General features: G+C 50.8%; 2 protein-coding genes across 2 annotated transcripts in view; one reads left to right on the plus strand and one right to left on the minus strand.

Annotated features, from left to right (window-relative positions):
* SLC30A9 (solute carrier family 30 member 9) overlaps window positions 1-27,914 on the minus strand; it is a 198,718-nt gene that overhangs the window by 89,686 nt on the left and 81,118 nt on the right. The window lies entirely within an intron of this gene.
* Window positions 1,210-27,837, plus strand: BEND4 (BEN domain containing 4). The gene is made up of 5 exons (XM_069458002.1): window positions 1,210-1,678; window positions 8,899-9,465; window positions 21,304-21,395; window positions 25,084-25,324; window positions 27,550-27,837. Exons 1-5 carry the CDS (start codon window positions 1,210-1,212, stop codon window positions 27,765-27,767), a joined length of 1,587 nt encoding a protein of 528 aa, XP_069314103.1. The 3' UTR covers window positions 27,768-27,837.

The following is a 27,914-nucleotide window of genomic DNA, read 5'->3' on the forward strand; positions in this document are numbered from 1 at the left end:
ACCTGGCCCCCATGGGGGACCCTCCACCAAACCGCTGAGATCTTCTCTCATTCAAACAGTCACTGAAACTGTGCGCCCCAGAGACCCTTGCCCGGTGGCGCCAGTTGCAGTGAGCGGGGACTGGGCGATGAAGGGACAGTTCTCAGGTGACCTTGGTCCTGCACGTGCACAAGCATATGCATAAAAAGGCATTATTGGAAGAAATCACCATCCCAAAGGGGGCTGTTAGCTCATTTTCTCCCCTCAATCCCGCAGCACCGAGCTGCCAGAAGTGAGATTTGGATTCAAATAACCTGGACGCATCAGTGCAACTCGGCCACAACCGACTTTGGGCGATGAATTCCCTTCAACCCCACAGAGCCTCGGTTTTTTCATCTGTAGAATAGGGGGAGATGATGTCGTGCGCTTCCTCAGGGCTCCTAGGTGGAACAGACGGAGCAATGCAACAGTTCGGAGCTCTGTGCGCTGTTAGGGTCAGCAGGAGCTCAGGGGCCACAAGCTCGGTCGGAGCAAGACCCCAGCGCCGCGCAAACACCCCGCAGCCACCTGGGCCAAGGCCTCGGAGAGGTTCTTTCCGGAAGGCTGGGGAGCAGTTCCTGACTGGTAGAAAAACTTGCTGTGATGCACACACGCACTCCGGCAACCCTGTCCCAACTACTGCCACCCCCTCTGTGCAACCCCGAGAGTTTGGGGTCCTGCGGGAGACGCCCAGGAGTCCGTCTCTGAAGTTGGACCCCGCCTGCAGCAGCAGAAGCCTCGAGTCCACAAAGCTGCACCGAAGTCTCGCCCCGGTCGGGCCCCTCCCCCCCCCGCCCTGTCCCCACCTTTTTCACCTGTCACCAGGGCGCCTTCCGGGTCCTCGCTCTCCTCCTCCCTCCCCCGCGGAGGCGCGGACCCCGCGGCCAGGCCCCGCCCCCGCCGTCATTAGCAGATATTACCCTAAACACTTGCTCTTTGCCTCCGTGCTCCCTCCAGGCATTGGCGCGGCGGGCTGTCAATCAGCGCTCGGCGGCAGCCCCCCGCGCGGGGGCCCGGCGATGCCAGCCTCGGCGACAGGCGGCGGCGGCGGCGGCGGCCACGGCGCAGACACACGCCCGCCCAGGGGCGCGCACCCGGGCAGAGCCGGCGGGCGGGCGGCGCGGGCACCCTCGGAGCCCGGCGCCCGGCGGGGAGGGCGCGCGGCCCGGGGCACCGGCCCGGAGGCGCCGGATGGAGGAGGAGATGCAGCCGGCGGAGGAGGGGCCCAGCGGCCCCAAAATCTACAAGCAGCGCGGCCCCTACAGCGTGCTCAAGACGTTCCCCGGCAAGAGACCCGCGCTGGCCAAGCGCTACGACAGACCCACCCTGCTGGAGCTGCCGCCCGCGCGGCCGCCGCCCCCGCCGCCCTTCGCGCCGCCCGCCGCCGTCCCCATCAGCAGCAGCGAGCCGCCGCCGCCGCCGTTCCCCGCGCAGAGCCCCTACCCCGCCGCGCCCGGCCGCGCCGCCGCCTCGTCGTCGTCGCCGTCCTGCACGCCCGCCGCGTCCCAGGGCCACCTGAGGACCCCGGCGCCGCCGCCCGCGTCCCCCGCCGCGTCCTCGTCCTCCTCCTTCGCCGCCGTCGTCAGGTACGGCCCAGGCCCGGCGGCCGCGGGCAGCAGCGGCGCGGGCGGCGACGGCACGAGCCTGGAGCTCAGCGCAGGTACCAACTCCGGGCGCAACTTTCCTTCCCGCCGCGGCCGGGGGTCGGGGGGACCCGGGGAGGAGGAGCCGGCGCCGCCGACCGGCTGCCGCGCCCCGCCGGCCGGGAGGGTCGGGTGGGAGCGCCCGGGCCCCGCGCCCCGCGCCCCGCGCGGACGCAACTTTGCGGGATGCGACGGCGCGCGCCTAACAGGTGGCTCCGCGGCGCGGGTTCCGCGCCCAAGACGCGCGGCGGTGGCGGGTCGCGGCGGGGATCGCCCGGGCCAGGGTCGGGGTGGGGGCCCGCGCCCTCGGGTGACAGTCGCGGCCGCGCGGGGAGAAGCCTCCGCGGGGCGCCTCCTTTTACCGTTGGCTGCTTCCCTCTTTTCCTCCGAGTTCTTCTTCCCTTTCTCCTCCTCCTCTCTACTCCTGTGCCTCTGGTCCTCTTTCTCTGCCCCTCTCGGATGCTCTCACGCTGTCGCGGTCCCCGCCGGTGGCTTTCGGGCTGTTTCTTTTTCCTTTCTCTGTGCGCTCGTGCTCCTCGCGCGCTCGCTGCCCCTGCCGTTCCCCGCCCTTCCCCACCCGAGTCCCAGCCATGAGTGTGAGCCACCGGGCCCCTCCGCGCCCGCCTCGCCCCTGCGGTGTCTCCGCGCTGGGACGGCGACATCCCACCCTCCTCCACCCCCTAGAGCCGGGAGCGCTCGGCTCCCGCCGCCCACGTCGCCGCCCTGGCCCGGTCCCTGGGATGCTGAGCACGGTCCTGCCCCTCGCGCGCGTCTCGCCCGCGCCCCGCGGAAACGCCTCGTGGGAGCGCCCACCCGAGGGGCCGAGGCTCTCTCTGTCCCGAGTCCCCAGTCCCTCAACAGCCCCCAAGAGCCGACCTGCTGCCGGTCTGCAGGGAGCAGATGACGGGCTGGTGCGGAGGTCACAGCCTGGGCCTGTGCCCGAGAGTGCTCGGCTCCCCGAGGGCACAGCCAGGGTTGTCGTTCATCAGAACTAAAAGTTCCTGCTCAGGCCTTTTATGGCACTTTGGGGCCCCCAAATTCTGCACATCAGTGAGTCTAAGGCTCCTTTTCCCCCCAAGGAAAACAGAAGAGCGTTGTCTCTAGATGAGTTCTAGGTGCCTCCGCTCTATTCTGTTGTTTGTCAATGTTTTGACACATGAAGGATGGGTTTTGAGAAAGAAAATCTAATCACAGGTTATGGTGAAGGCCGGATCTGCCAGATTCCTCCGATTTGCAGATGCCTGAAGGTCTTGAGTGGGCTCCTCTGTGGGCTTCCTCGTTGTCTGTGGGGTGCGTTTTCCCAGTTGCTCTTGGGCCAACGTTCCATTGTGTTTTCCATTCTTTGTCAGGCTGTGCTCCCCCTTCGTTCCCCTCCTTAGTTTTCTTCCGTCTCCCCCCTTCCTAATGGGGTTCGTGTTCTTTCTCTCTGGGGTCGGGGTCTTGTTTCCTCCTAACCTACTTCTTGTTCATGCCCATGTTTATTCCCAGGCTGAGTTTTATTTTTTTATGTTGATTTCCAGTCATTGCATCCTTTTCCCATTTCCTATATTTCGGTTTCTCCTTTGCATGACCTCAGTTCTACCATGTTCACTGGGTTTTTTCCTTTCTCTGTATCTGCCCAGTGCTGTCTTTGATCTCTTGCTTTCTCCTCAGTCTTGCAGACCGTCTTTCAATCTTTACTTCCCTTTATACACCATAAATCTGCCCCCCAAGCCCAATTTCACCGGTAGTTCCAACCTGCCCTGTCTTCTGCGTTGCTTTTTATCTGCACCAGACACTTGCTGCCCTTCCCTGCCTGGCCTCTCCCTCCGCTCTGGCCGTTCTCTGCCGCCTTGCATTCCCCTGCAGGTCTTTTCCCCTTCTTACCTGGTTCTAAATGTTCTTTCAGTGTTTCTTCTAATGTCCTGTTTATTTTGTCTCTGTCCCCAGGTGGAAATTCTAACATCACTGAACCTAAAGGAGTGAAAGGGGGCTTTGTTGATGCCCCTCAAACTTCCCTGTATTTCCTCTTATTCTCAAGGCTGCTAAAAAAAAAAAAAAAAAAAAAAGAGGCCTTGAGAGGGTAAACTTGGTAACACCCAGGGCTGCGAGGCCTGGATGCCTCGCGCTTGCTGGAAAGATGGGAATGGGACGGAGGGTTTCTTCCATGCAGTGGGGAAAACAGTCTGGGGGCAAAATAAAAAAAAAATTTTTTTTTGGTAGACCTGGACATCTTGTATTGTCGTCTTCATCCTCATCACTGATGGACAAAGCCATCTCCCAACAGGCACGGGGATGTGAGTGGCCATCAGAGGGACAGCCACCTGAAGAGCTGATTGGTTCTTTGAGAAACCTGTGGTTCCACTTCGAGCCAATGAGCACGTGCGCCCAGACCGGGGCCATTTCAGCAGCTGGGTGGGGCCGGGCGGGGGCGGCGCTTTGCTTGTTGCACCCGCAGAGGTGCCACCGCGGTGTCTCGGGCCACCTGGCACACTGGAAATAGTCCCAGCGTCGGTGTGATGACGTGGGTCAAGGAGAGAAGAGGAGACAGTTCTCTGAGTGCCCAGAGTAAATGCAGTGAAGAGATGAAAGGGCTGAAGTGACTCCTATTTGCCCTGAAGGGCCATAAACCACTGAGAACAGAAATATGTGATTAAAAATAGATTTTTTTCAACATTCTTATAAAATCTCATGAAGAGTATAATTTTCCTTAAAAGGGGTAATACACCACGGTTTTAAAAGCATATTTTTCCTCTGTGGGAGGCTTAGAGTTAAAGCCCACGTCGATCTTGATGTGCAGCCTAAATTTGGCATCAGGAAATGGGAAATTGCATCTTTAAGCAGAGTACAATCAAAAATGAATTACAATAAATCCTATATAATTGCATAGGTCATTCTCTTTAATGAGATTTTATTAACCTGACTGTCAAGCTTCTGAGTCAGGCAGATATTTTATCTTCTTCAACTGATAAAAGTGTCAGCTATAAACCACCATATAAATATTCATAAATCTACACATCTGTGGCAGCGTATCAGCATCATTCTTTTGGACATTAAAAGCATTCTAATTACTTTCTGTCTAGCAGAGCTGAAATGCTGCCTGTTATAGTATGTGCTTGGCAGGCATGATTGCTTTTGTTTGCCGTCACAAATAGCAGCATCCTATTTTATATACCGATGGTCCAGAAAATATTCAGGGATTGACTGAGCAGGATGAATATTAGGAAGCACCATCTGGTTTTGATAGCACCGAGTATATTAACTCATCTGTTAATTTTTGACACATCATTGATTTATTTATTTAGAAAAATTGCATCCTGTTTTGCTGTGTTGATGTTTGCCATTATGAAAAAAAAAATTGGATGGCATTTTTTTTTTTAAAAGGCATAGTTCACTGCTTTAAGACAAGGGTGAGATGCTTTCATTTGCTAACTCCTGTTTTCTATGTCATGAAGTCCTCTCTTAAAAAGAAATTAAATTCGTGTTTTAAGGAAATCATCTATTTTGAACTAGTTAGAAATCCTTTGGTAGGTATAATATATGGATATATGATAGTAGGTCACTAAAAAAAAATTTCTGCTTCTGCATTTTTAATGTTAATATATTTCACCCTTCGCTGGGCTAAAATCAAAAGGTTACCACTAATCTTGACTACTGTGATCTCCTTCACAGAAACAGAATTCTCTCGGGGACCTGCCATGATGGGCAAATTCCATTCAAGGCTCTACTTACAAAGAAGGGCTGTAAAGCAGGGAGACTGAGCTTGATTGCTCACTTCCCATCCCTCTTCGGATTCACTTATCAGATTTAGGACGGATTAAACCACTTACATTCAGAAGAATCTCAAGAAATGAATTTTTTAATTAAAAAAAATAATCACGGGTTTAGATTTTGGAGTCGGACGAGGCACAACTTGCAGCATGTCATCTCCCAGTAGGCTGCACAATAAAGCAAAGCGGATGAGGGGGAGTGGTCATTTTAGAGTGCCTTGGGGTTCACTGACAGTCTGTGGTGTTTCACTGCAGAGAAGTTAGGGATGAGGCAGACAGTTTTAAAGCCCTTCTGTAAACTGTTGGCTTTGAATTTCCCTGCCATCGCTGGAGTGTGGCATTCTTTGACTAGAAAAAAACAGTTAAAAAATCAAAATACATGTTCACACTTTGCTCAATTAAGAATCTCGGATCAATAGCCGTTCAATTCTGTTCATACGAAAACAGAACTTTTCTTATTGGTGATAACGGCATCGCGCAGCACTTGCATTTCTGATTATAGTCTGTCTAGGAAGCTGAAGTATTGCCGGCCGCAGTATGTATGAAGTGGAAAGATTTGCTGTTTTCCACCAAGTGTAACGATAGTATTTTTCATTAAACTCTTCCATATATCAGTGTTAAAATACTATTCAAATATTTCAAGATATTAAAAAGAAAAAAATTCAACTTTCAGGGTTACAGCTGCTGTTTTTGTATATGTCAATTCTGAGAACAAATGCAGAATGAAGCATTTAACAAACTGCAGGCAAGAACTATTTGATGATTGCAGCTATTTGCTCATGTTCTGAGTGTACTTTAATAGATTATCTTCATAATGTAGTATATTACATAATGATTTTTTCTCAGCATGTTACGAGTTTATCCTTCAATTAAGGAAACAAATCACACTTGTCCCTAAGTCAGATTTTTTTCCCTTAAAATCTATGCTCTAATGTGATTTATCAATATGATTAAAACTACTGAGTGTTTTGTAGGACACTAAACAAATACATTGGTGTGATTCTTTCCAGGCAATTTTATTTTAGCCTTTCCTTTCATGCTGTGTCCCTTTCATCAAGGTTATGTTAAAGGTGTATAGGCTGTAAATCAATTGGGACTATGCTGATTAAAATGCAAACAGTAAATACAACTCCAGGTCTTGAATGGGATTATAGGATTAAAATGAATGAAAACTGCTGTTGTGCTAGAATTGGAAATTCCCAATCAATATCATCCTTTGATTTTACTTATAAAAGAACAAAAACCAAGAAGTAAAAAAATCAGAGCACAACATCTGAAAACTCCCCCTCGTATGGTTCAACTATTTACTTTCTTGTATATTTGGTTTTGGTCATTGTAAAGAAGTGACACCCCCAAATAGTTGTGGGACTCAGGATAAGAGTCAAATGCAGGCCCACATACTATATATCAAATAATTAAAAAAGATAAATCAAGCTAACAAACTGTCAGGAAAGATAGGTTTTATCCATCTACCTTGACGAATGCACCTTCCTAATGACGAGGTTTGACTTGGGAATTCACAGCCAACCCGCGAAGCGTCATCTTCTGCTTGGGGGGCCCAGTCCAGACTTCAGGCTGGGCACCGTGGTCTGTCTCTGGGCTGACGGGTCAGGAGAGACCAGCGCAGGTCCTCAGAGCAGACTGAGTAGGGAGCTCCTGGACCTTGGGTCCCTTGCTATGGGAAGAGGATGGGTGGGGTAGGTTCAGGCAGGGGTCCTCCCGCTCTTACAGGTGGGGAAGTCCCACCCAAGAAGACGACGGTCCTGTGGACTCTCAGGCTGCCTAGGGGGGTCTATGCTACCCCCTCCCAAGTCAAGTAAATCCAACAATTCTCTGAACTGAGATTCTCTGTGTGCTTACCAGAGTTCCGCCATGTCTGCAGTGGCTGTTTCTTAAGGCAGCAGCTGCCCTCACACTCGGTGCAGTTCACGGTCCCTCCTGGACAGAGGAGATCTGGCTTCTGTGTTCTCACCTGCGGTTTTTCACAGGGATCCGGGAATAGCGGCATTTTGTAGATTTGGGGGATGTGGGAGATGCTTCCTGTGTGCCCCGCTGCGGGCGTTACACACACGTTCTTAGTAGAAAGTTGGAAAAGGGCACTTGGATCCTCGCCCCTCAGTGCCTTCGCTGCCTCATGAAAGAACAGTGAGAAAACAGAACAGGGAGCACCGCGTCCCGCACGCAGGTCTCTCGAATCGCGGTCTCCTGGCTCCCGCGTCCTGGAGTTTCTGGAGGGTTTGTCACTGCGTCTGCATTGGCTCGTTGTGCCCTTGAGCCCCTCACCATTTTCTATTTTAAAAGTTTCTTTTTTCCTCCAGAAAAAAATGCAGCTGGTCAACGTTTTCAGGGAGAGCAGGCAGCGAGCTGCGTTTCCACCGTGAACAACCGTTACTGGCGTCTGCAATCTCCGGTGTCTTGCTTGTGGCCATGATTCTGGGTTGGGGGGAGGAAGTAACAGGCCTCCTCATGCCCCTGCGTAAGCCCCGGAAATACCCCTTTCTGCGGTTACACTGGCCCACTCTGGGGGTAGTCAGGAAGGAAGAGAATCTACCTCCTGACATTTAGCTTTAGGGTGAATTTTCAAGACCCTCAGCCTGACAACATGAAGTCGCATTTCCACAGTTTGGATTTCTTTTCTTCTCCTTTGTTTGTTTTTGCAGTGAGTTGATTGCTTTCTGTTTGCTTTTTGCTTTTCACTGCTTGACAATTAATATGCGTCGGAATTCACGTGTGTGGGCTCAGGGCGCCCACGCCAGGTGCCATTTTCGGAGCCCGGGAGGTCGGGGAGGAGCCGCCGCCGAGCCTGCCGTGAGACTGACACGGGCTGGCCCAGACACTGGCCCTGACAGGGAATCCAAGTTAACAGATAAATTAACAGAAAGCATCGCGCACACGGATGCTCGGCGGCACGTACGGCTGCGTGTTGTGCTCATCCTTTGCCGCAGGCCCAGTCTTTGTTTTACATTAGATTTCCAGTGAGCTCTTCAGAAAGACTTATCTTCCTTCTCCAGTTTGCATCTGGGAGCTACGTACTCGGCAGGGATTGTATCAGCTGATTAATAGCAAGGGCACGAGGGCACTCCAGAAATAGAAGTAATGATTGCTTTAAGCCCTGCTATCAATGAGGAATCGAGTCTGCCGCGGCCGGCTCGATTCATTAGAGTAAAGATATTAATGAGACCGAAGGTGTGAGCTCAGACTTGTGCAGGCCAGCTAATGCCACGGAGAGGGGCTCTCCACACGGTGCCCAAAGTCACAGTCCAGCCACTTCTTAGCGTAAGGGACCGGGGCTGACTCGTCAGGCAGCCCGCCAGGTGCAGAACAGCGAGGAGCTGTGTTCCAGCAACAGTGGAGTCACTGTGTCACCTTGGTTGATGACAGGGAGTAGAAATACACACTTCTAACATGTTTGAGTGTTAAAATTGAGGCCCTTATTTATCCCTTGCCTGTGGCCGTGGGTCCCTGACGTGTCCTTTCGTCTGTTTCAGAGAGTCGCATGATCTTGGACGCCTTTGCCCAGCAGTGCAGCCGGGTCCTTAGCCTCTTAAACTGTGGAGGGAAACTTCTGGACTCCAGCCATTCTCCATCCATGATTTCTTGTGTGAAGCAGGAGGGCTCCGGTTACAGTGACAGACAGGAGCAGTGTCACATTGGGAAGGGGGTCCACAGCCAGACCTCGGACGGTGTAGACGTGGAGATGCAGTATATGCAAAGGAAACAGCAAACTTCTGCCTTTCTGAGGGTTTTCACGGACTCGCTACAAAACTACCTGCTCTCGGGGAGCTTTCCGACCCCAAACCCCTCATCGGGCAGCGAGTACGGCCACCTGGCCGACGTGGACCCCCTGTCCACCTCCCCTGTGCACACGCTCGGTGGCTGGACCTCCCCGGCAACATCTGAGTCCCACGGTCACCCGTCCTCGTCCACACTGCCGGAAGAGGAGGAGGAGGAGGAGGAGGAAGGCTACTGTCCTCGATGCCAAGAGCTGGAGCAGGAGGTCATTTCGCTGCAACAAGAAAACGAGGAGCTCAGGAGGAAACTGGAGAGCATCCCAGGTATCCTGCCGTGTGGCTTGCAAGACCACTGCCGCTCTGAGTCCTGCCGGCTGGGTCTTGTTCTGTCTGTGAGTCTGTACTTACGTGTGCGTACATTTATGTGCATAGTTTTTTTCAGATAGTGATGTAGAAAAGTTGAAAAACAGGTGTGCACAGAGGGTCCCTAGCCTGCCCAGTGCCAGCCAGCATTTCAGGATGAGCGACTGGCCTGTCCTGTTTTAGCGGCAGTGTCCTTGGGTACAGGATGAGGACTGTAGTCCCACTGAAGGATGTCTCCATCAATATAAAAGTAACTCCTAGATGTGGTACATTGGCATTGACATAGGCCAAGTGCTATGAGCTCAAGTTTCCTTCAGAAAGTGGTCTTGATCCTTTAACATGGCTTTTGTGTTTTTAAAACTTTGATGTATGCATTTTATTAGTGATAGAAATGAAAACGAAACGCTACTTTCAGAGGCAGGACCCAAGTAGTACTGAACTAACGGAATGGCCTCTTCTGTCCCATTACTTTTCCTCGCCTCCCTCGTTAAGTTTCAACAGGTGTAGCCTCTTTCTAGCGTGCAAATTCCCCTCCATTAAGTTATTAAGAACCTACAAATTAAAACTAATAGGTCAAAGATAGACTAGTAATTAAGCTGGCCCCAAACTATTTGTGTCCCTGGCTAAAAATGAGGCATTTCCTGCCTCTCGGAGACGCTAGATTTTGAGAATAGCGAAGTCATTCATTTCTATGCCGAGACCACCTCTGGGTTGCAGAGTCGTTTTTTTTACCATTTGGAAAAGTACTGATCTCACTTTTCTCTCTGAATTCATCCCTGTACGTCTGTGGCTTACAAAGGACATCAGGATAATCAGGCAGGACATTATCTTTAAGCCCTTTTAACCACACGGCCCATTGGTAAAAACGTTTTGAGCTTGTACCCACCAATCTACACATTTATTGGTGAATTACATACACTACTATACTAATATATTGTGTTCAAAATAAAACACACATAATAAATTCTAAAAATTTAAGGCTGATACATACATAGCGTAGAAGTTACGTTCTTTTGCTAACTCAGTGTCTTTGTACCACCCGATTTGGCAGCTGATCTAGAGAGACGGAAATGGCGCAGGAACTTACCCACTTGTTTGTCAGTGCACACAGGAGACAAAAGCAGAACCAAGTGCTAAGAATTGCCAGATCAGAAATTAATCTTCTTTTCCTCCTTTCGTTTAAAAGAACTGCCAAAATAGAGCCGAGGTTTGGTTCAGAACTTTCTGGAGTTAGACTGAGTACAGCTGTCCGGTGGGGGAGAAGCGGGAGTTGTGGGGAATCCGTGGTCTCTCTGCCGTGGCGCCCCGGGGCTGGCTGTAGCCGCGTTTCCCGAGTGGGGCCCGGGGGCGCCACGAGCCCAGAGACCGCTGGTTCCGAGTCAGAGCCGGGCTGCGGCTGAGCTCTGGCACCTCGCGGCCCCCACAGCTCTGCGAGCCACGGCCGCTCACGGGCTTTACCTCAAGCGGGTATTTTCTGTGCTTACTCCCTCTCCTCCTCTGTCTCCGGGGCGAGAACAGCATCCTGGAGGTCACCCAGCGGCGGAGACTCACTCAGCCATTCGGAGCCGGCGGAGCAGCCCGGCTTCTGCCGCGCGCAGCAGTGCTGCTCGGCCTCCCCTCGGGCAGGAGTTGCCCCGCGCAAGGACAGGGACACGGACGTCCAGATGATTACTGTCTAATTCCCAGTCCTCCGTATCTGGCAAGCTGTATGTCCTTGCCGTGTGCTAAGCAGAGTGGGGGCTCAGTCCCCTCCCACCTCCTGCCCCTGTCCCAGGCCGGGTGCTGCGTCCCAGACACTCCGCGTGGCCCTGCCCCTGCTCACTGTCCTGCCCGGACAGACAGACAGACATGCCGCCGTTTCTTCAGCCCCCTCGATGATCAGACATTGAATGACATCGGTTCACATCAGGCTAATGGCCAGTCCTGCCACTGTAACTATTCCAGCCTGTTGACAGTCCCTCCCATGAACTTGAACCAACAGCCACTTCACATGGAGAAGCATGATGGCATTAAGCAACACAGATGGAAACCAGTTTCAAAGCCAGTTTATCAATGATGGGTAGAGGAAATAACACAAAATGAAGGAAATCTTAGCTTATGTGTGGTTATTAATCACCTGTGTGCGTGACCTACGGACACCTTAGTATTGGGAAACAGGCTGAAGTGTCACTCGCAGAGGAAGACCTGGTCACAGGGAGACGTCCCTGCCCTCCTGCCTCACCTTCCGACCCCACGTTTGGCTAAACAATAACCCACACCGTGGGTGATCACCCACAAGGCCACCTCTCTCTCATTAGCTGTGCACCTCGGCTGGGGGAGGATCTGTCATTTGTAGACGCCCACTGGAAGGAGAGAGCAGGGAGCGGCGCACTAGCTTTGCTTGTCATGGGAGTGTTCTGTCACGTGGTGACACTCCGGTATGACTGCAGGGGACTTTCCCTAAGCTGGGTCACTCGCGCTGGTCCCAGTAGGCCCCCTTTGTTCTAGAACTCAGTACCTTGGCATGGAAGGACCTGGGCTTTCTTCTGGAAGAACCTACCCTGTGTTGAGGGATCATCTTCTTACAGCCAACAGGACGCTGGGCACAGAAAAGGCCGCGCAGCGGTCAGAGGAGACAAGGTTGAAACGGAGACGGTGCAGGTCACGGCCAGACGCGTCTCCCTGTCCCCGCGGCCTCTCCAGGGGAGCGCTGTGCAGGAACTCCGCGGTTCCCGGTTCACTCTCTGTTCCTGAAACAAAGCCTTTATACCGGGGAGCAACTCTTGCAGTGAGAGTTAAAAGGAATAAGCCCGCCAGTCTACGAGAAAACACAATTTCACCCGAGCAGCTAAGCACGGGAAAGGCAGGTGTCAGACCTTCCCCAAAGGAAAGAAGCTGGGCAGAGGCGTTAGGGCCACGGTTACTGTGTAATTTGTGAAATATTCAGCGGAGTCTTTCTACGATCGGCTCCGTGCAAGCCCGTCTCTAGGTTTTCAGAGTCACTCACAGATGGCGACAGTTCGGTATCTTGTCCCCGGGAAACAGCATTAGCATGTTCTCTTTTCTAGCGGGTCATCACATGAGAAAATGAGAGAGTCTGTTAAAAAGTGACATTTTTTAAAAAGAAAGTGAAAATAGGTTAAAAGAAAAAGGCCACAAAAGGAAAAGACACTTGGATCGGGAACATGAAGGGCTGAGAGGTTGTTAACAGGAGGAAGACAGTGGGCAGAACTTCCCAGTGGATGGACTGTCAGCTCAGCGTGGTCACCTTTATTTGGCAGCTGCCTGTGGCCAACCCTGATTTAGGAGAACTCGTAAAGGAGGGTAGAGAGAAAATACCAGATTTCATCTCATCTAAGATGCCAGTGGATGTAAGACACGCCAATCTTTATGTTCCACCAAGAAAGAAGAACTCACAATGGCACATTATAATTATCTTTGAACACAAAGTCCATAGATATTACATATGAAAAACTGTGAGTCTTAGAATCATAGAATGTAATTTTTAAAAAATTTCCAAAGTATTAATAAATTATAATACATTAAAATAACTTGCAATTTTCCGAGTCCTTAAAAATAGAAGATATATTTATTATTAATATTTTTAATAAGTTTTTTTAAAATTTAAAGTTTACAACATGATGTTATAGGGTATATAGATAGTAAAAAAGTTACTGTAGTGAAGCTAATTAATATACCCATCATCACACACAGTTACCCATTTTTTTGTTTTTGTAGCAAGAGTCGCTAAAAATCTACTCATTTAGCCTGAATCCCCCATACAGCACAGTTTTATCCTTACGTTGTACATGAGATCTCTAGACCTGTTCATCCTACATATTTGCTACTTTGTATCCTGACCTGTATCTCCCCATTTGCCCCACCCCCTGCCCCTGGCAGGTGTTGTTTTGTTCTCTCTCGTATATTCGAATGTTTGTTTTTTTAAGATTCTGTACATGGGTGAGATCTTGCGATATTTTTATTTTTTTGTGTTTGGCCTATTTCACTTAACATACGTCCTCCAGGCTCGTCCATGTGTGGCAATGGCAAGATCTCATGCTTCACTCACTCCTGTTTAGGTCTGACTAATCTTCCAAAACATATGCAGACATATCACGATTTCTTTATTCACCTGTCTGTTGATGGACACCCAGGTTGTTCTGTATCTTGGCTGCTTTGAACAATACTGCAGTGAAAATGCCACTGCAGATAGCTTTATGGGGTGGGGATTTCACTTCCTTTGGGTGTTTGCCCAAAAGAAGGATTGCTAGGTCATGCGAGAGTTCTGTTTTTAATTTTTTTAGCAACCTTTGTACTGTTTCCCATAATGGCTGTATGGGTCTACATTCCCACCAGTAGTGTACGACCTCCCTTTTCTCCACACCTTTGCCAACATTTGTTATCGTTTGACTGTTTGGTAACAGCCATCCTCACGGGTGTGCGGTGGTGTCTCACGGTGGTTTCGATTTGCAATTCCCTGGCGAGAATGAGGTTGGGCAGTTTTTCATATACCTGTTGGCGATTTTTATGTCGTCTTTGGAGAAATGTCTCTTCAGATCTTTTGCCCATTTTTGAAACTGGGTTGTTTTTCTACTATGAGAACTCATACACATAAAGGACGCATACAATCTGAGTTGCATGGGTTCTTTATAGATTTTGGATATTAACCCCTTAGGAGATACATGGTTTGCAGGTATTTTTTACAATCCACAGGTGGCTGTTTCATTTTGTCAATTGCTGTGCGGATGGTTTTTGGTCTTGATGTGGTTCCCTTTATTTACTTTTGCTTTTATGTCCTGAGATTTTGGTGTGATTTCCAAATAACTATCGTCAGGGCCAACGTCTAGAAGCCTTTCCCCTGTGTTCTTTCTCTTCCAGGAATTTTATAGTTTCTCGTCTTACATTTAGGTCTTTTATCCATTTTGAATTGATTTTTGTGTGTGGTGTAAGATAAGGCTCTAATTTCATGCTTTTGCACGTGGAAATCCATCTTTCCCACATCATTAATTAAAGAGTATTGTTGATATTTTTACAGGACCTTGTGTTTTCTAAACAGTACAGTTTTGATCATCTCAATTTATCCTCGTACCTCCATGGGGACACAGCAAATATTAGTATTGTCCCCATTTTACAGACCTGGCCAGCTGAGGTCACCTGCAGACCTGGGGTTGTCATCCAAGCCCTCTGGCTCTGTATCTGGTCTGCCACCCTCCCCTGCAAAATACCCCCGATGCTCGTTCACCGTGGTTATGTTTATAAAGCCACTGTGAACACCGAATCGGCCACCGTGGAGCCAGGACTCCTAGGGGAGATACAGAACCAGGTTCCTGACAGCCCCTGCTCACATTTCATCAGCGATGACACACAACCTTATTTTACGGCTGTTTAAAGAGACCTTATTTCATATTTACTGTTGGTTGACTAACACCGAACTCACCACCCACAGCACCATAACTCATCCCCAGTGACGCTCACCTAACACACCTGTCTTCCCTGTCAGGCGTGTCCCAGCCTTCTTGCCCTTGGGGGCACCAGACTGCACTTCAGCACCACAACTGGGGCCATTTTAAACTGTGAGGTCACCGACAAAAAGCACAGAAGTACGAAAGACGCAGCACTAAGTAGGCTTGACGAGCTGAAAGAGACAGAGCATCACCGAGTTCACCCTCAGCTGAGAGTTTTCGACGCTCTGCGTGTGTCTGTGAATCACGGGGAAGGCGTGACGGATGCTGACTGAAGGTTACCAGTGTACTGAAGAAGTGAGCAAGTTTGCACGTATCGAATTAGGATTGACTCTGCGAGCTCAAGAGGCAACAAGCTGGAGAACTAACCCTGGATCACGCGGTTCTGGTCCTATTAGTCCACAGTTGTCATTTTCTAAGTCAGAAGATTAAGAGAAGATAAGTCCATGGTGTCAGTTTTTAGATAACAGGAGTTTTGCAAGAACAAGAAGCCCAGAGTAGCTGCGGTGTAGACGTGCACTACCACCGCCCCCACCCTCCAGACCCAGACGCACCCGCAGGACCTGCAGACAGACGCCCAGGTTGACTTCAGATCCCAACAAACTCATGGATCGTACTTCACATGGGGGCCCTGAGGTGAATGAAAAGAACTAACTACATTCCGAGTGGAAAATGAGAGCGAGTAACGGGGACAGAGGAATAAAGAACTGGGTTCTTTCACCTGGAACGTGGTGAGTCGTCACCGCTCTTGGCCGTGCGTGGGTGGCACTGAAGGGGACCGAGCCATGCGGGGTGGAGAGAGTGGATTTGCCGTGGACCGGGGCTGGGTTTGCTCCTGCTGTTTGGTGGCTGCGGTTTCTGGCAGATCTCTGTCATCGCTCCGACGCTGCTTCCCCTTCTGTCCGGCGAGGCCAGTAGCACCGCGGGAACGGAGAAAGTACCCTGTGCAGGAGTGGCAACTGCGTGCCGGCAAGGCCTGGCGCGTGATCGGCACACGGCAACTCGAGAAAGAAAGGGAGCCGTCTGTGCCTAGCAGTGCAGGCATCTTCAGCGGCTTCCTGGATGATAAGCGGTGTTACTACCTTGCAGAGAGGTCACCATTCAATTAATTAGTCAGGAAGCTCAGATCCATCCATAACTCATCGCTCGCCCCGCTCCCCATCGGTCTCCACGCCCCTGGGTCCCACCTCCCACCCACCCACCAAGCGGACCCCTCCTCCCTCTCCCCGCACGCCGGCCTGTCTCCTACACCGAACCGTGGCCGGAGCTGCGACATCCCGCCCACACTCCAATCTCCACCCAGACAGCCCGGGGCACCCCCTCCGAACAGCTCTGAGGGCTTCACGTGGTCCGCGGAATAAATTCCAGCACCTCCGTGTGGCACACAGGGTCTCCATACCTGGATCTTTTCCCGTCCGATTTTGGAAACTCGACCCTCAGTGCCCACCAGACACCAAGTGTTCCGGCCCCAATGGACGGCGTGTGATTCTCTGCGCAGCCAGATGCTCCTGTGCCTCTGGTCTTTGTCCGTTGTGCTATCCCTTCCAACCTGAGAACATACTCTCTTCTTCTCCACTTGAGAAACTCCTCTATATCCTTCAATACCCCATTCTGGTGACCCTCCTCTGTAACAAACGTTTCCCCCTGTTCCCAAACAAAATGAACTGCTTTTCATAGTCTATCCTGTTCTGTTACAGTTGCCATTGTAGGAAGTTTTCACTCTTTGTATGTCTGTCTCCTGATGTCCTGATGACAGGCCACGGGAGGTCCCTGAGCGCAGAGACTAAGTCAAAGTCCTTTTGTCTCCCCAGTTCCCAGCCCACTGCCAGGCGTGTTACAGCATCTACACATATTAATTGAACTGAATTAAATGGCAGCAGGACATTGTCATTGTCAAAAGCACAGCCATATCCGTGGGCTGAGTAGTAACTTAAAGCTCATCGTTCATTTCTAGGTATTTACAAGTCAGGAGCTTATACTTTACAGAGTTGGTGTGCACAGGACACTTAGAGATGATTAAGCACACAGATGGCTGTGGTTGTCAGAGGACAGTAAATAATTTCAGTTTTCCTATAAAATTGTATGTGATGTATTCTGAGATGTTTTGAGTCTTTGAAAACAACGGTATAGCAAGGTTGATTAAATAATGATTGATCTCATACTCTGACCTTAAGAAAAAAAATAATTACAATGCTCGAGGACTGAGAAGAGATTTTTATGCAACGATCTACGGTGAGAATTAGGGACCCGAGACCCAGGCATCCTTGGCGTGGGCATAGCCAGGGTCTGAGCACTTTCCTCCGGAAGAGCCCAACTCAGCGACCACTCAGACGGCAAGACAGCCAGGACGCACGGTCCACAGGGCAATTCAGTGGCTTCTGTGAAAACTTTACTAGACTCTTCGTCTTAAAATAACAGCAGCTCACGTTAGGCACTATTTATTGGGTGCCTTCTGCTGAAACGTGCATTGTGTCAGTTAGTCTTCACCGTACCGTAAGCAGCAGGTCATTATCCCAGTCTCACAGGTGAGATAGCGCGGCGCAAAGAGGCTAAAACTTGCCCAGGATCACATAGTTAGAGTCGGCATCAGTACATACGAAGAATTACTTTACCACTAGTTCCCGAGCCTTTGGGTCAGCAGACGGATATATGTATATACCAGTGTGATCCCAGGACGTCTTAAAGGCCCCGTCTGTGTGGAGTCAGCGAAGCTCCCAGGCCCCGATGCGACGGCCGCGCGGCCTGGCCGGGTCTTCCCGGTTTTGAGCAGCACCTTAGTCTAGATCTCTCAGGTCAGCCGTCCCCAGCCTTTCTGGCACCAGGGACTGGTTTCAAGGAAGACAGTTTTTCCATGGACAAGGGGAGTGTGGGCAGTGGGGGTGGTTTCAGGAAGATTCAAGCGCATGACGTTTATGGTGCAGTCAGGCCTCTCTGCTCATGACCTGTATTTGCAGCCGCTCCCAGCACTAGCATCACGGCCCCAGCTCCACCCCAGCCCGTCAGGCATCAGACTCTCACAAGGAGCCGCAGCCTCGATCCCTCCATGCGCAGCTGACAGCAGGGTTTGTGCTCCTGAGGATCTAACGCCGCTGATCCCACAGGAGGCGGAGCTCAGGTGGTGACGCCAGTGACGGGACGGCTGTGAATACAGACGAAGCTTCGCTGGCTCACCTGCCACTCACCTCCTGCTGTGCCGCCCGGTTCCTAAGGTTCCTGACAACCATGCCCGTACACAGCCCCAGGGTTGGGGACCACAGTCTTACGCACTTGATGGAATATTTATAACCCAATCCTCTCAATTTTTTCTTTATTGACACAAAAGATCTTTCTACTTTATTTTTTTCCTCCACTAGGTATTTTATTCTTTCCAGGATTATCTTGTAGGCATTTAAAAATTCTGTTTCATAGAGAGGGAAAGGTTATAAATATCAATGTCAGGATAGATACTAGGTATATTTTGAATACCTTTATAACTTCCCTTCCCTTTTTTCCCCTTTCTGTAGAGATGGGGTCTCACTATGTTGCCCAGGCTAGTCTTGAACTCCCAGCCTCCAGCAGTCCTCCCGCCCCGGCCTCCCGTAAGTGCTGGGATCACAGGTGTGGCCACAGCTACCGGCCCTCCCTTCCCTTTAATGGAAGCTTCTACGGTTTTGGTTCCTCATTCATTTTCTCATTAAGGCTACTGGATTCATCCAACTTTGTTTCGCAGAACGGACAAGGGAATGAGGGAAACCCGCCCACCGGGCCTGGGTGGCAGTTCCTCCACCCACGAGACATTTCGCAGACACACCTGTCTCCATTTCCAGGTTGATGGATTATTGTTTTAACAGAAAGTATTTCACTGGGTTCTGCTGCTTCCCTGCATACATCCAGGCAACTGTGCAAAGAGCCCTGGTCAAGACTGATGGGGTCGGGGTGGGAGGGCTCAGGGGAGGGGCCAGGGAGAGGAGGGGACTCAGAACCCTTGTGACAGTGGCTGCGTCAGGCTTTTTAACAACTGGCCCAATGTGAGCCTTGTCCCCCGTCTTCTGATCATCAGCCTGGTGCCCAGACATCAACGTACAAGACCCACTTGCCTTAAATAGTCTCCTGCAGCCCATAAATGCACATGGAACTCTATTTTCTCCCAGCACACACGTCGGCTGGCTGGGATCACGGCCGAGCTCTGCTGCCTCGAGGCTGAGTGTGCCCAGAGCGGACAGTTGTCCCCGGAGCCCTCTGAGGGTCGTCCAGCCCACCCGGAAGGGTCCACGAGGAAGGGGAGACAACAGTTATGCAGACGTTTTAAGAACAACGTTTCAATCATAAAATTATTACACCCACTGTAGAAACTTTTTACGATACTGGTTTTTATAAGGATGACGAAAGACAAAGGTCATCATAACGACCCTAATCCCACGACTGAAACCGAGTAATTGTTACAGATTATTCTCGTTAACACTGTGGCTTATTTCTTTCCTGTCTCTTTTTTGTGCACGTGATTATTCTTAGCACGGCTGAGGTCATCCTGAGCATTCGGTTTTGTTTGCTGCCTTGTAAGCAGTTTTGTGCTTCATTTAAAAACGTTTTTCATACGCACCTTCATGACTAAAATATAGGTAAGGGACCAGAAGTTGTTCATCCAAGTCTTAGTCGATGGGTGTTGACAAATTTCACTGAAACCTCCAAGCCGGATCAAGGTGACGCCCTGCGCGCGTCACTCGGCAGAGCAGCGCGGGGGACCCGTCGCGTTGCATCCTCACCGTCGACTGTGCAGAACAAAGTGCTGGTTTCCACCCTCATCCTCAGCCCGTGTGAGAGATTCGGACACAGGACTTACAGGAAGTCCCAGAGGTCGGCCGGCGAGTGACAAACGCAGACCTGTCTCCGTCTCCATCAGCTTCTCCAGTCTCCAGCTTCTCCCCAGCAGTTCATGCCGAGTGTCAGAAAATGCATCGCACTCTCTGTGGCCTCAGTTAAGCGGGCTGGTGAGACTGGGGGCACGGGACAGGTTTCAGCAGACTCTGGCGTAAGAACAGGCTGCTTCTAGCGGATACATGTGGGACTTCCCTGGTGACCTGGAGGTTCGGCAAATGCTGCTCCAGTTTAAAGGGCAGATTCGAATGGCCGTGCAAGACAGGCCGGGACACAGCTCTGTAAGGATGGTCACTGAAGAAAACACTTTCGTGGCCAGGAGATTTTCCTAACCTACTTCTACTTCCTGTCATTCAGATTCTTCAAAAGGATGTGGATGTCGTTTCTGGTTTGTTATGTTACCGTGTGATGTCTGCTAAAAAAAGCCCAAAGCTATTAGCAGCACATCAAGATGATAATTTCTGCTTGCTGCCTTAGAAAAAAATGGTGAGAAAAACAAAATGAAGAAAGCTCAATTGGTGATGCTTTAAAATCGGGGCTTAAGTTAAATATTTATTATTTTCTTTACTGTTGCAAATGTATCTTAAGAAAACACCGCTAAGAAAGACAGTGGCAACAATTTTCATCACGACCTTTAAAAGCAATTCGTTAATACTCCTGAAAGGGCTCTAATATAAATCTTAGGATGTGGGCCAGGCACAGTGGCTCACGCCTGTGATCCCAGCACTTTGGGAGGCCAAGGGGGGAGGATCACTTGAGGCCAGGAGTTCGAGACAACCTTGGCAACATAGTGAGACTCTGTCTCTATGAAAAATGTTAAACATATGCGTAGGCATTATTCATGCAATGGTACAAGAGAGGTCAGGCTCTATGATGAGTCTACAAGAAGCAGCCTCAAAAAAAATAGTGCAGTAGTTAATGAAATCTATAACCACAGGGATCAGATCAATTGAGCAGCTTAAGAAGTGAAAAAATGGGAGACTTAGGGTAAGAACTGTGGTCAGGCGTGTTCCTGTTGAGAACCAAGTCTAAATGGTACGGAACTCCTGCTTACCGAAGACCCAGGGATGAATCTGTCACTAAAAAGGAGTATTAGATTATTGATTAAAAGCTATTAAAACAGTAGTTTTCAGTGCTTTAATTTTAAAAAGCATCGTTGGGTGCTAATGCTACCACCCGAGTCAAGCAAGACAGGCCTGTCCCTTCTGAGTTGCTCCTGATCAGTGTTGTTGACCCAGATTCATCCTGGACTGAGTCTCACTTCAAAGTTCTCAGTGAATTGTGCTGAGCCTAAAAATTCTCGCTAAACCATAGCATCTGTTCTGTATTTACAAACTGAAATAACCACGGATGTCAAGTGAAAGAAGATTCTATTTCCTTTAGAAACATGAATCTTTTTTTTTTTTTTAGAAGTTTACATCAACAATCTTTTTAGACAGCAGAGTTTTTTATTTTCCTGTTGCGGACTAGCTAACGTGCAACCGTTGCGCTCTCTCCCGCCCAGTGCCCTGCCAGACGGTCCTGGATTACTTGAAGACGGTCCTGCAGCACCACAACCAGCTCCTGGTCCCGCAGCCGGCCGAGCAGCCCACGGAGGTAGGTCTCCCGGGAAAAGGTAAATGTCGCCCACTTGGGATTTCCCCAAGAGGAAGCCTCTCGATCCCTCGCCTGTATCCACCAGAACAGACTGGCCAGCGAAGCGTGCTTCTGAGTGTCTGAGGTTCACGGGTCCGTGAGCTGTAAGTTTACAATCTCAGCAGAAAGGTCATGTGTGTAACTCAGAGATTTGACTCTGTATTCTGGCTGGCAAAGGAAAGAGAAGATGGCAACTTGAAGAGCCCGGGCAATTCTTCCACCGTTCCTTTGGCACCGAGAGGCCTGAAATGGGAGACACTGACCTGCCACTCCCTGGGGCCGAGCCGGTGTCCCAGACGCCCCTGGCTCTTGGCATCCTCCTCCCTCGTGCTCTCAGCGCTCTGCCCCTGACTCCCTGCAGCGGATTCTTTCTTCTCCATTCTTCACGCTGCAAAGTTCCTTTTCTCAATTACAGACCCAAACGGAACGTCATATGCTCAGGATCCTTTGCTCCCTAGAATTAAGTCCACATTTCTTAACCTGACATTTCTCTCATACAAAAAGTATTAATCCAACTGAAAAGCCCACTTCCTCCAGGAAGCGCTCCTCGATTGCCACTCTCTGCCTTGTGCTCAGGTAGCACATTGCCCGTAAGTCTCATTCGGAACTAGCCTTATTTAATGGTAAACATGCACCTGTGTCTTCCATTTGACTGTAAGTCTGTGAAGACGTGAACTGTGGGTTATTCATCTTGGTTTTTTAAAAGTGACTCAATAGAAGTTCGGAGTTTAATAACCTGTCAGTGGCTATTGGAAGAGACTATGCAATCAGAATCCCACAAAAATATAAAAATAAGGGAACTATCTCCGTTCCCACTGGATAGGAGGCTGTCTAAGCCCTTATTGCCCATCATCATCATCATTACTATGCTATTTTTATTGTCATTTCGGCACATGAGCATTTTCTCACTTTTATTATTTGTCATATTTTATTTCTATTAAGGATGCTAAAACGGGACTATAAATCTCATCCATAGCCCAGAGAGCATTCTGAGTTGTATTTTGGGATGCAAATTACTTTTTTTTTCCTTTTGCTTGATGAAAATTACCTCAAATGGTATTTCCACGTTTTATGAGACCAACATTTTATGTAGAGCTACTGCACTGAGTGGACTTTTCAAGGGTTTTGAGAAAACTTTCTTCACCTGTCAGCCCCTGCTCACGAGCCCCCACCATCCCGGACTCCCCGGCCTCAGGGCCACAGCACAGGGTCGCGTGTGGGTGACTCCGGGCCCACGGACGGGGTGGGAGGGGACTTAGCTCTCTGGTAAACAGCCGTGATCCTGGTTTACCAGGTGAGCTCACACACCTGAGGGAAAGGTTTTTATACAGCGTTAAATAAACAAACGGCTTAAAAACCAGCTGGACACTCCCTTTCTAAGACGGATGAGGGTCCTTCAGGGACCGCAGCTAGAGGGTGACTTTACATTACGGATGCTGCATGTCCCCTCTGCAATGCCTCTCCTGTGATTTTCCCGAAAGTTCTGTAATTTGCCAAGTGATACTTATCAGAAGCTCTTCAGTGTCCCAGGGCCACAGTGGCAGGTGTCTCGCTGCGTCCGTCAGCCGGCAGGTGTGTCCGGTGCTGGCCCTGGCAGTGGGGTTTGCATGAATCCGCCGGAAATCCCGGCCCTATGCGCTTCCCTTCCCGGTGGGAGACGGGTGGTCTCCTCACCACTGACCAGCAAGCCAGGATCTCTGCTTTGACAGGAAGGCGCTGGAGTTTAGAGAAGTTGTCACTGCTCAAGGCGGAACCCAGCGCCCGGGTCCGGGACAGCCTGGTCCCCCTGCCCGTGGGGACGGGAGGCTGAGCGCGCAGAGCATGGGGCAGGCGCCTTGGGCTGGGGCTCGAGAAACGGTGGCCGTTATTATTAAGGCTCTTCCACCAAGTATTGTCAATGGCTGGTGGTTCTGAGCAGCCAGCCCAGGGTCCTCTGGCCCAGACCCTGCCGGCTGCCCCGAGGGCCGCGGGGTTGGGGGGTCGGAGCCCTCAGAAGCCCTTCCCTCCCGGTGCACGGGGATGCTTCTCCCTGCCGCGTCCTCCTTCCTCCCAGCCAGCGCTGCTGTCCTCACCCGTGGGAAAGACCCACCACTCCAGCCGGGAGTCCTCCCGCCCCTGGGTCTCGCACACGCTGGCCGCGGTCGCCTGGCCCGGGTTCCCCGGCTTTGCCACCTCCCAGCACCGCCGGCCCTCTGTACACCCCGCCCCCTCCTCCTGCGGGCGCAGCGGCCTGGGGACCTCCCCTGGGGACCTCCCCTGGGGACCTCGAGGCTCCTGTCCACCTTCGATCGCCGCTTGTCCACAGGGTCCCCCTGCGCACAGAGCCCAGGGCTGGCTCGTGCTCCCGATACTCACGGTTTACGCCGTGATAACTCAGTTCTTCGTATATTACAGATGGGGAGACTTGGGTCTAACAACCTGGGGTGACTGACTCAAGTTAACCTCGTAAGACACGGAACCAAAATTCAGTTCAAACCCAGCCTGACTCTAAACTCAAAGCACAAACCGCGCGCCTCAACTGCTCCCTTAAAAAGGGAAACCAAGTCACACTGTTGCCAGTTCAAGAAAGGACGACTACTGTCGTGACGAGTCCCCATGTGTGTCACCGAGTGACGTTTCCCAGCCAGACCGGCCGCTGCTTTCCTGCTGGCTCCTATGCCGTTTGCCCGGCTCGCTGTTTAACTAAAGAGAGCACTTTTTGAGATAAACCCCTATCAGACCCAAATGGTGCCAAATTTATAACCTGTAGTAAATTTTTCGTTGTAAAACCGAATGAGTTTTCCCTTCGTTGTTTTGTACCCCTTAATTACTGGGGAAGGAGTACATTAAAGCTGAGATCACGGGTTAATTAATTTGTCCTGGACTGTAGAATTTTATGGATACGCAGAACTAAAGTAATGGTTGTGTAGGTGCAATTGATTAAACATGGCTTATAAATTTTACAGAAATCCCCATAATTAGTCCCACTGCAGCTATTTAGCCTGGGAATTTTAGAGCAGACATAAATTATGAAGGTGAAAAGTAAGAAAAATTTTGAGTTGACAGAGTGGCATTTGCAGAAGCTGTAATTCGAGGAAACCTGTTTCACATGATTGTTAATGTTTTTTTCAGTTCTCATGATTCCCCCTTTTTAAGATCTGCTTTTCAGTGGTCTCCATCGTGATTCAATGACTGTCAAGGGTCAGGTGCGTTCAGCAGAAGGAAGGCCTCACTCACACAGACCACCAGCGTCACTTCTAAAAGCACTTAAAAGTAACCAAAGAATGAAGAGACCTGTTTGATCACACTCTTCAAAGCCATTTTTGCATATTTTAATAGACTGCAAAGGCAAGTTGCAGGTTATATTTAAATAGTGCTCCCTGTCATTGGATCTTGACACATTTTAACCCACCTGTTAAAATGCAAGTTATAAATAGCTCCTCTTTCAAAGGTGTTCATTAGACCTCATTGGCTCTTGTGATAGAAAATGCAAATGGAATCTGAACAGTGCCCGTTGGGAGGCTGAGCAATTACCTGTGCTCTTCCATACCTGGTTCCTTGTCAGCATGGCCACTTGGTTGAAAGGCAATGTTTGCCTTTGAAATGGAGATGGTTCCGGCTCCCGGCTGGCTGGCTGGGGAGGTAATGAGGAGGTGTTTTGCTCTTGCAGGGAAGCAAGCAGCTGCTGAACAACTATCCCGTCTACATAACGAGCAAACAGTGGGACGAGGCCGTGAATTCTTCGAAGAAGGACGGGAGGCGGCTCCTCCGATACCTCATCAGATTTGTTTTCACGACCGATGAGCTTAAGTACTCGTGCGGCCTTGGGAAAAGGAAAAGGTCAGTGCAGTCAGGAGAGACAGGTCCCGAAAGACGCCCTCTGGATCCAGTTAAAGTAACATGCCTCCGAGGTACTGCATCCTTCCGCTCAGTGTCCGCCATCCGTGCTCTCATTTCACCGCAGGGCCGCGGCCCCGCTCCAGTGTTCAGCCTCACTGCATTCTGATTCCTTTCCGCTGGGACCCCGTAGGCTTCATGTGGCCCATCCGCTCGGTACCCAGAAGCCCCTGTAAAAGCCTTCGTTTGCTTTCGCCTCCTTGCTCTCACCCGACGGCACATAAGCATCGCATAGCACCTCATGTCTCATGCTTTGAATTCAGCTTTCCTTTGCTGCCAGAGAAGCCCACCTCCGGCAAGACTGGAGCACGGGGGGGCGCTCAGAGGAAGGGAGGATGTGGAATTTCTTTCTTAATTAGTAAAATGAGGTCTCATTTCCACGTCCTGTCCGGGTACCTCCTCAAGAATACTTGGCCCAACTCCTTAAATTTGTTTAGGATTAATTTTCCTTAGTGCCTAAAATACATCTTGCCCAGTAAGCTTTTTTCTTTTGGTTAAAAAAAAAAAAGAGCCTTTGCATTAAAAATGCTGCTTAGATGTTACGCTTGCATCAGCGTTCACAGTGATGACTTTGCAGCCGGGCCGCGAGGCAGCCAGTGGGGGCAGGAGGGCGTCGGGAGGGACCCCGTGACCCCGAAGGGGCAAACAAGCACAGACTCAGACAAGCAGAAACACTACAGTGCCAACACACACACGGTTTGCACCTGAAAACACCATAGCAAGAAGCTCCAGTAGTAATCTATACAGTCCAATAGCAATTCCATTGGTTGGAAAGACTTAATGTTGATTTGCTCTGGGTAGGGATCAAAGCTTTTCCTGGTGAGGAGATCACAGCTAAAAACCAATAGCCATCGAAAAGACCGTGGTTACTGGGAAGATGCTGCAGTTCCGTGCTCCCTCCTGGGGCGCCCGCGGGGACTGTGCACCAGGACACGCCTGAGCTCACACTGGGACTCGTTAGCAGCTGAGGTCCCGGTGCAGCCCGGAGTCTGACCCGGCAGGGCTGCGGGAGGCACACGCTGTTAATCGCTCCTCCTCAGGGGGTCCTGATGCAGGTGGCCCACACGTGCATGTGGAAACCACCGGAAACACAAATGCCAGGGTCAGCTAGGCACGAGTGCTCCCCAGCACCTCCTACTGGCCAGCCCGAAAATCCCGTGTGCTCAGAGTGACAGGGCGGTGGAAGTGTCCAGGGTCGTCTCCATTCCCAGCATCCTCAGAGCTGGCGGGTGTCTCACCAGGAGGCGGGGTCCAGCCTGGATTGTATGATCGCGAGGAAGTTGCCCTGAGGCTTATAAAGGAGCCAAGAGAAGGGGTCTCACCACGGTATTATTTTCTAAAAATTTTTACCCAGCATTTTACATGTTAATAGCAAGTCAGTGAAACTGAGGCATTAAAATACGTCCCAGAGGACCAGGCCCGCTGCTGTGGGAACAGTGCTGGCCGCAGCCGCCCCTGTCACGCTGACGCTCACGCAGCCCAGGCTGCCCGCCCAGGGGTCGCGGTCCCCAGCTCCTTCCTCCCTGGGGCCACAGCCGGCCCTTGGGTGGGGGACACACACGCGAGGAAGGTGACTGGAGGTGCTGGAGGCAGCTGGAACTATCCCCTCTTCCAGGCATGCTCACTGCTTTTTGGTAAAATTAAGTCTTTAGAGATCACATTTAAAAAACACTTGCCAACACCATGTACAGAAATGACAGGAGAAGTAACTATAGCGCATCCGGCAACATTGTGTTAAGAACATGGATAGCTTTTCCCAAGTACACGCAGACGCCTTCTCACTCGGTGAGACTGTTACTGTATCGTACCCCACCTTCGCATCGGTAGCCGGGTGGAGGTAGCCGGGTGGAGGACACCGTGCTAGCGATGCTTGCGGAGCTTCTGGAGATAGGTGACATGTGAGCAGGTAACAACACGGGTTTGAGACCTGCTCCTTAACTTCCACCAGTCATGGAGCATTCCAGGTCGTGCAAACCAAATGTCCCTTTCATTTCAGCAGTAAATGTGCCTTAGAGGGTCACTCTCTCACTCACGCAAGTGTGACTTTTGCCCATGAGAAGGACGTTTGTGTGGCGTGAGCGGGGCTGAACAAGTGGCATCATCATGGCACTGCACTGGGTTTCCCATGACGCGTTCCTGCTAGAGCTTATGTGACGAGGTGTAGGCAGCCTGCCCTGTCGTCTTCTGCAAAAACCAGCTGTTGTTCTCTCTCTCTGTCCTCGTGTGTGTGTTCCCACAGAATTCATTAGGATGCACTGCACCTCCAACCCCGACTGGTGGATGCCCTCGGAGGAGCAGATCAACAAGGTGTTCAGCGACGCGGTGGGTCACGCCCGGCAGGGGCGGGCGGTGGGGACCTTCCTGCACAACGGGGGCTCCTTTTACGAGGGGATCGATCACCAGGCTTCGCAGGATGAGGTCTTCAATAAAGGTTCCCAGGACGGATCCGGGGATTAGAGGACAAAGTCTTCTCGCTGTAGCAGCTGGTCTTCTCGAGAGTTCCAGTTGTGAGTGTCCTGTTACGTCACCCGAGAGTCCAAAGCATGTCACTCTGTCACACTTTATACGTTCCCACCTGCCACAGTTCCCAAATAGAAATCCATT

Source organism: Eulemur rufifrons, chromosome 24 (genome assembly GCF_041146395.1).
Source record: "Eulemur rufifrons isolate Redbay chromosome 24, OSU_ERuf_1, whole genome shotgun sequence".
NCBI lineage: Eukaryota > Metazoa > Chordata > Mammalia > Primates > Lemuridae > Eulemur > Eulemur rufifrons.

Excerpts from the sequence above, each read along its gene's own strand:
- BEND4 (XM_069458002.1), top strand. The coding sequence starts at position 1,210 with ATGGAGGAGGAGATGCAGCCGGCGGAGGAGGGGCCCAGCGGCCCCAAA. Across the intron at positions 1,679-8,898 it reads GAGCCTGGAGCTCAGCGCAG|AGAGTCGCATGATCTTGGAC; the intron begins GTACCAACTCCG and ends CGTCTGTTTCAG. Across the intron at positions 9,466-21,303 it reads GAAACTGGAGAGCATCCCAG|TGCCCTGCCAGACGGTCCTG; the intron begins GTATCCTGCCGT and ends TCTCCCGCCCAG.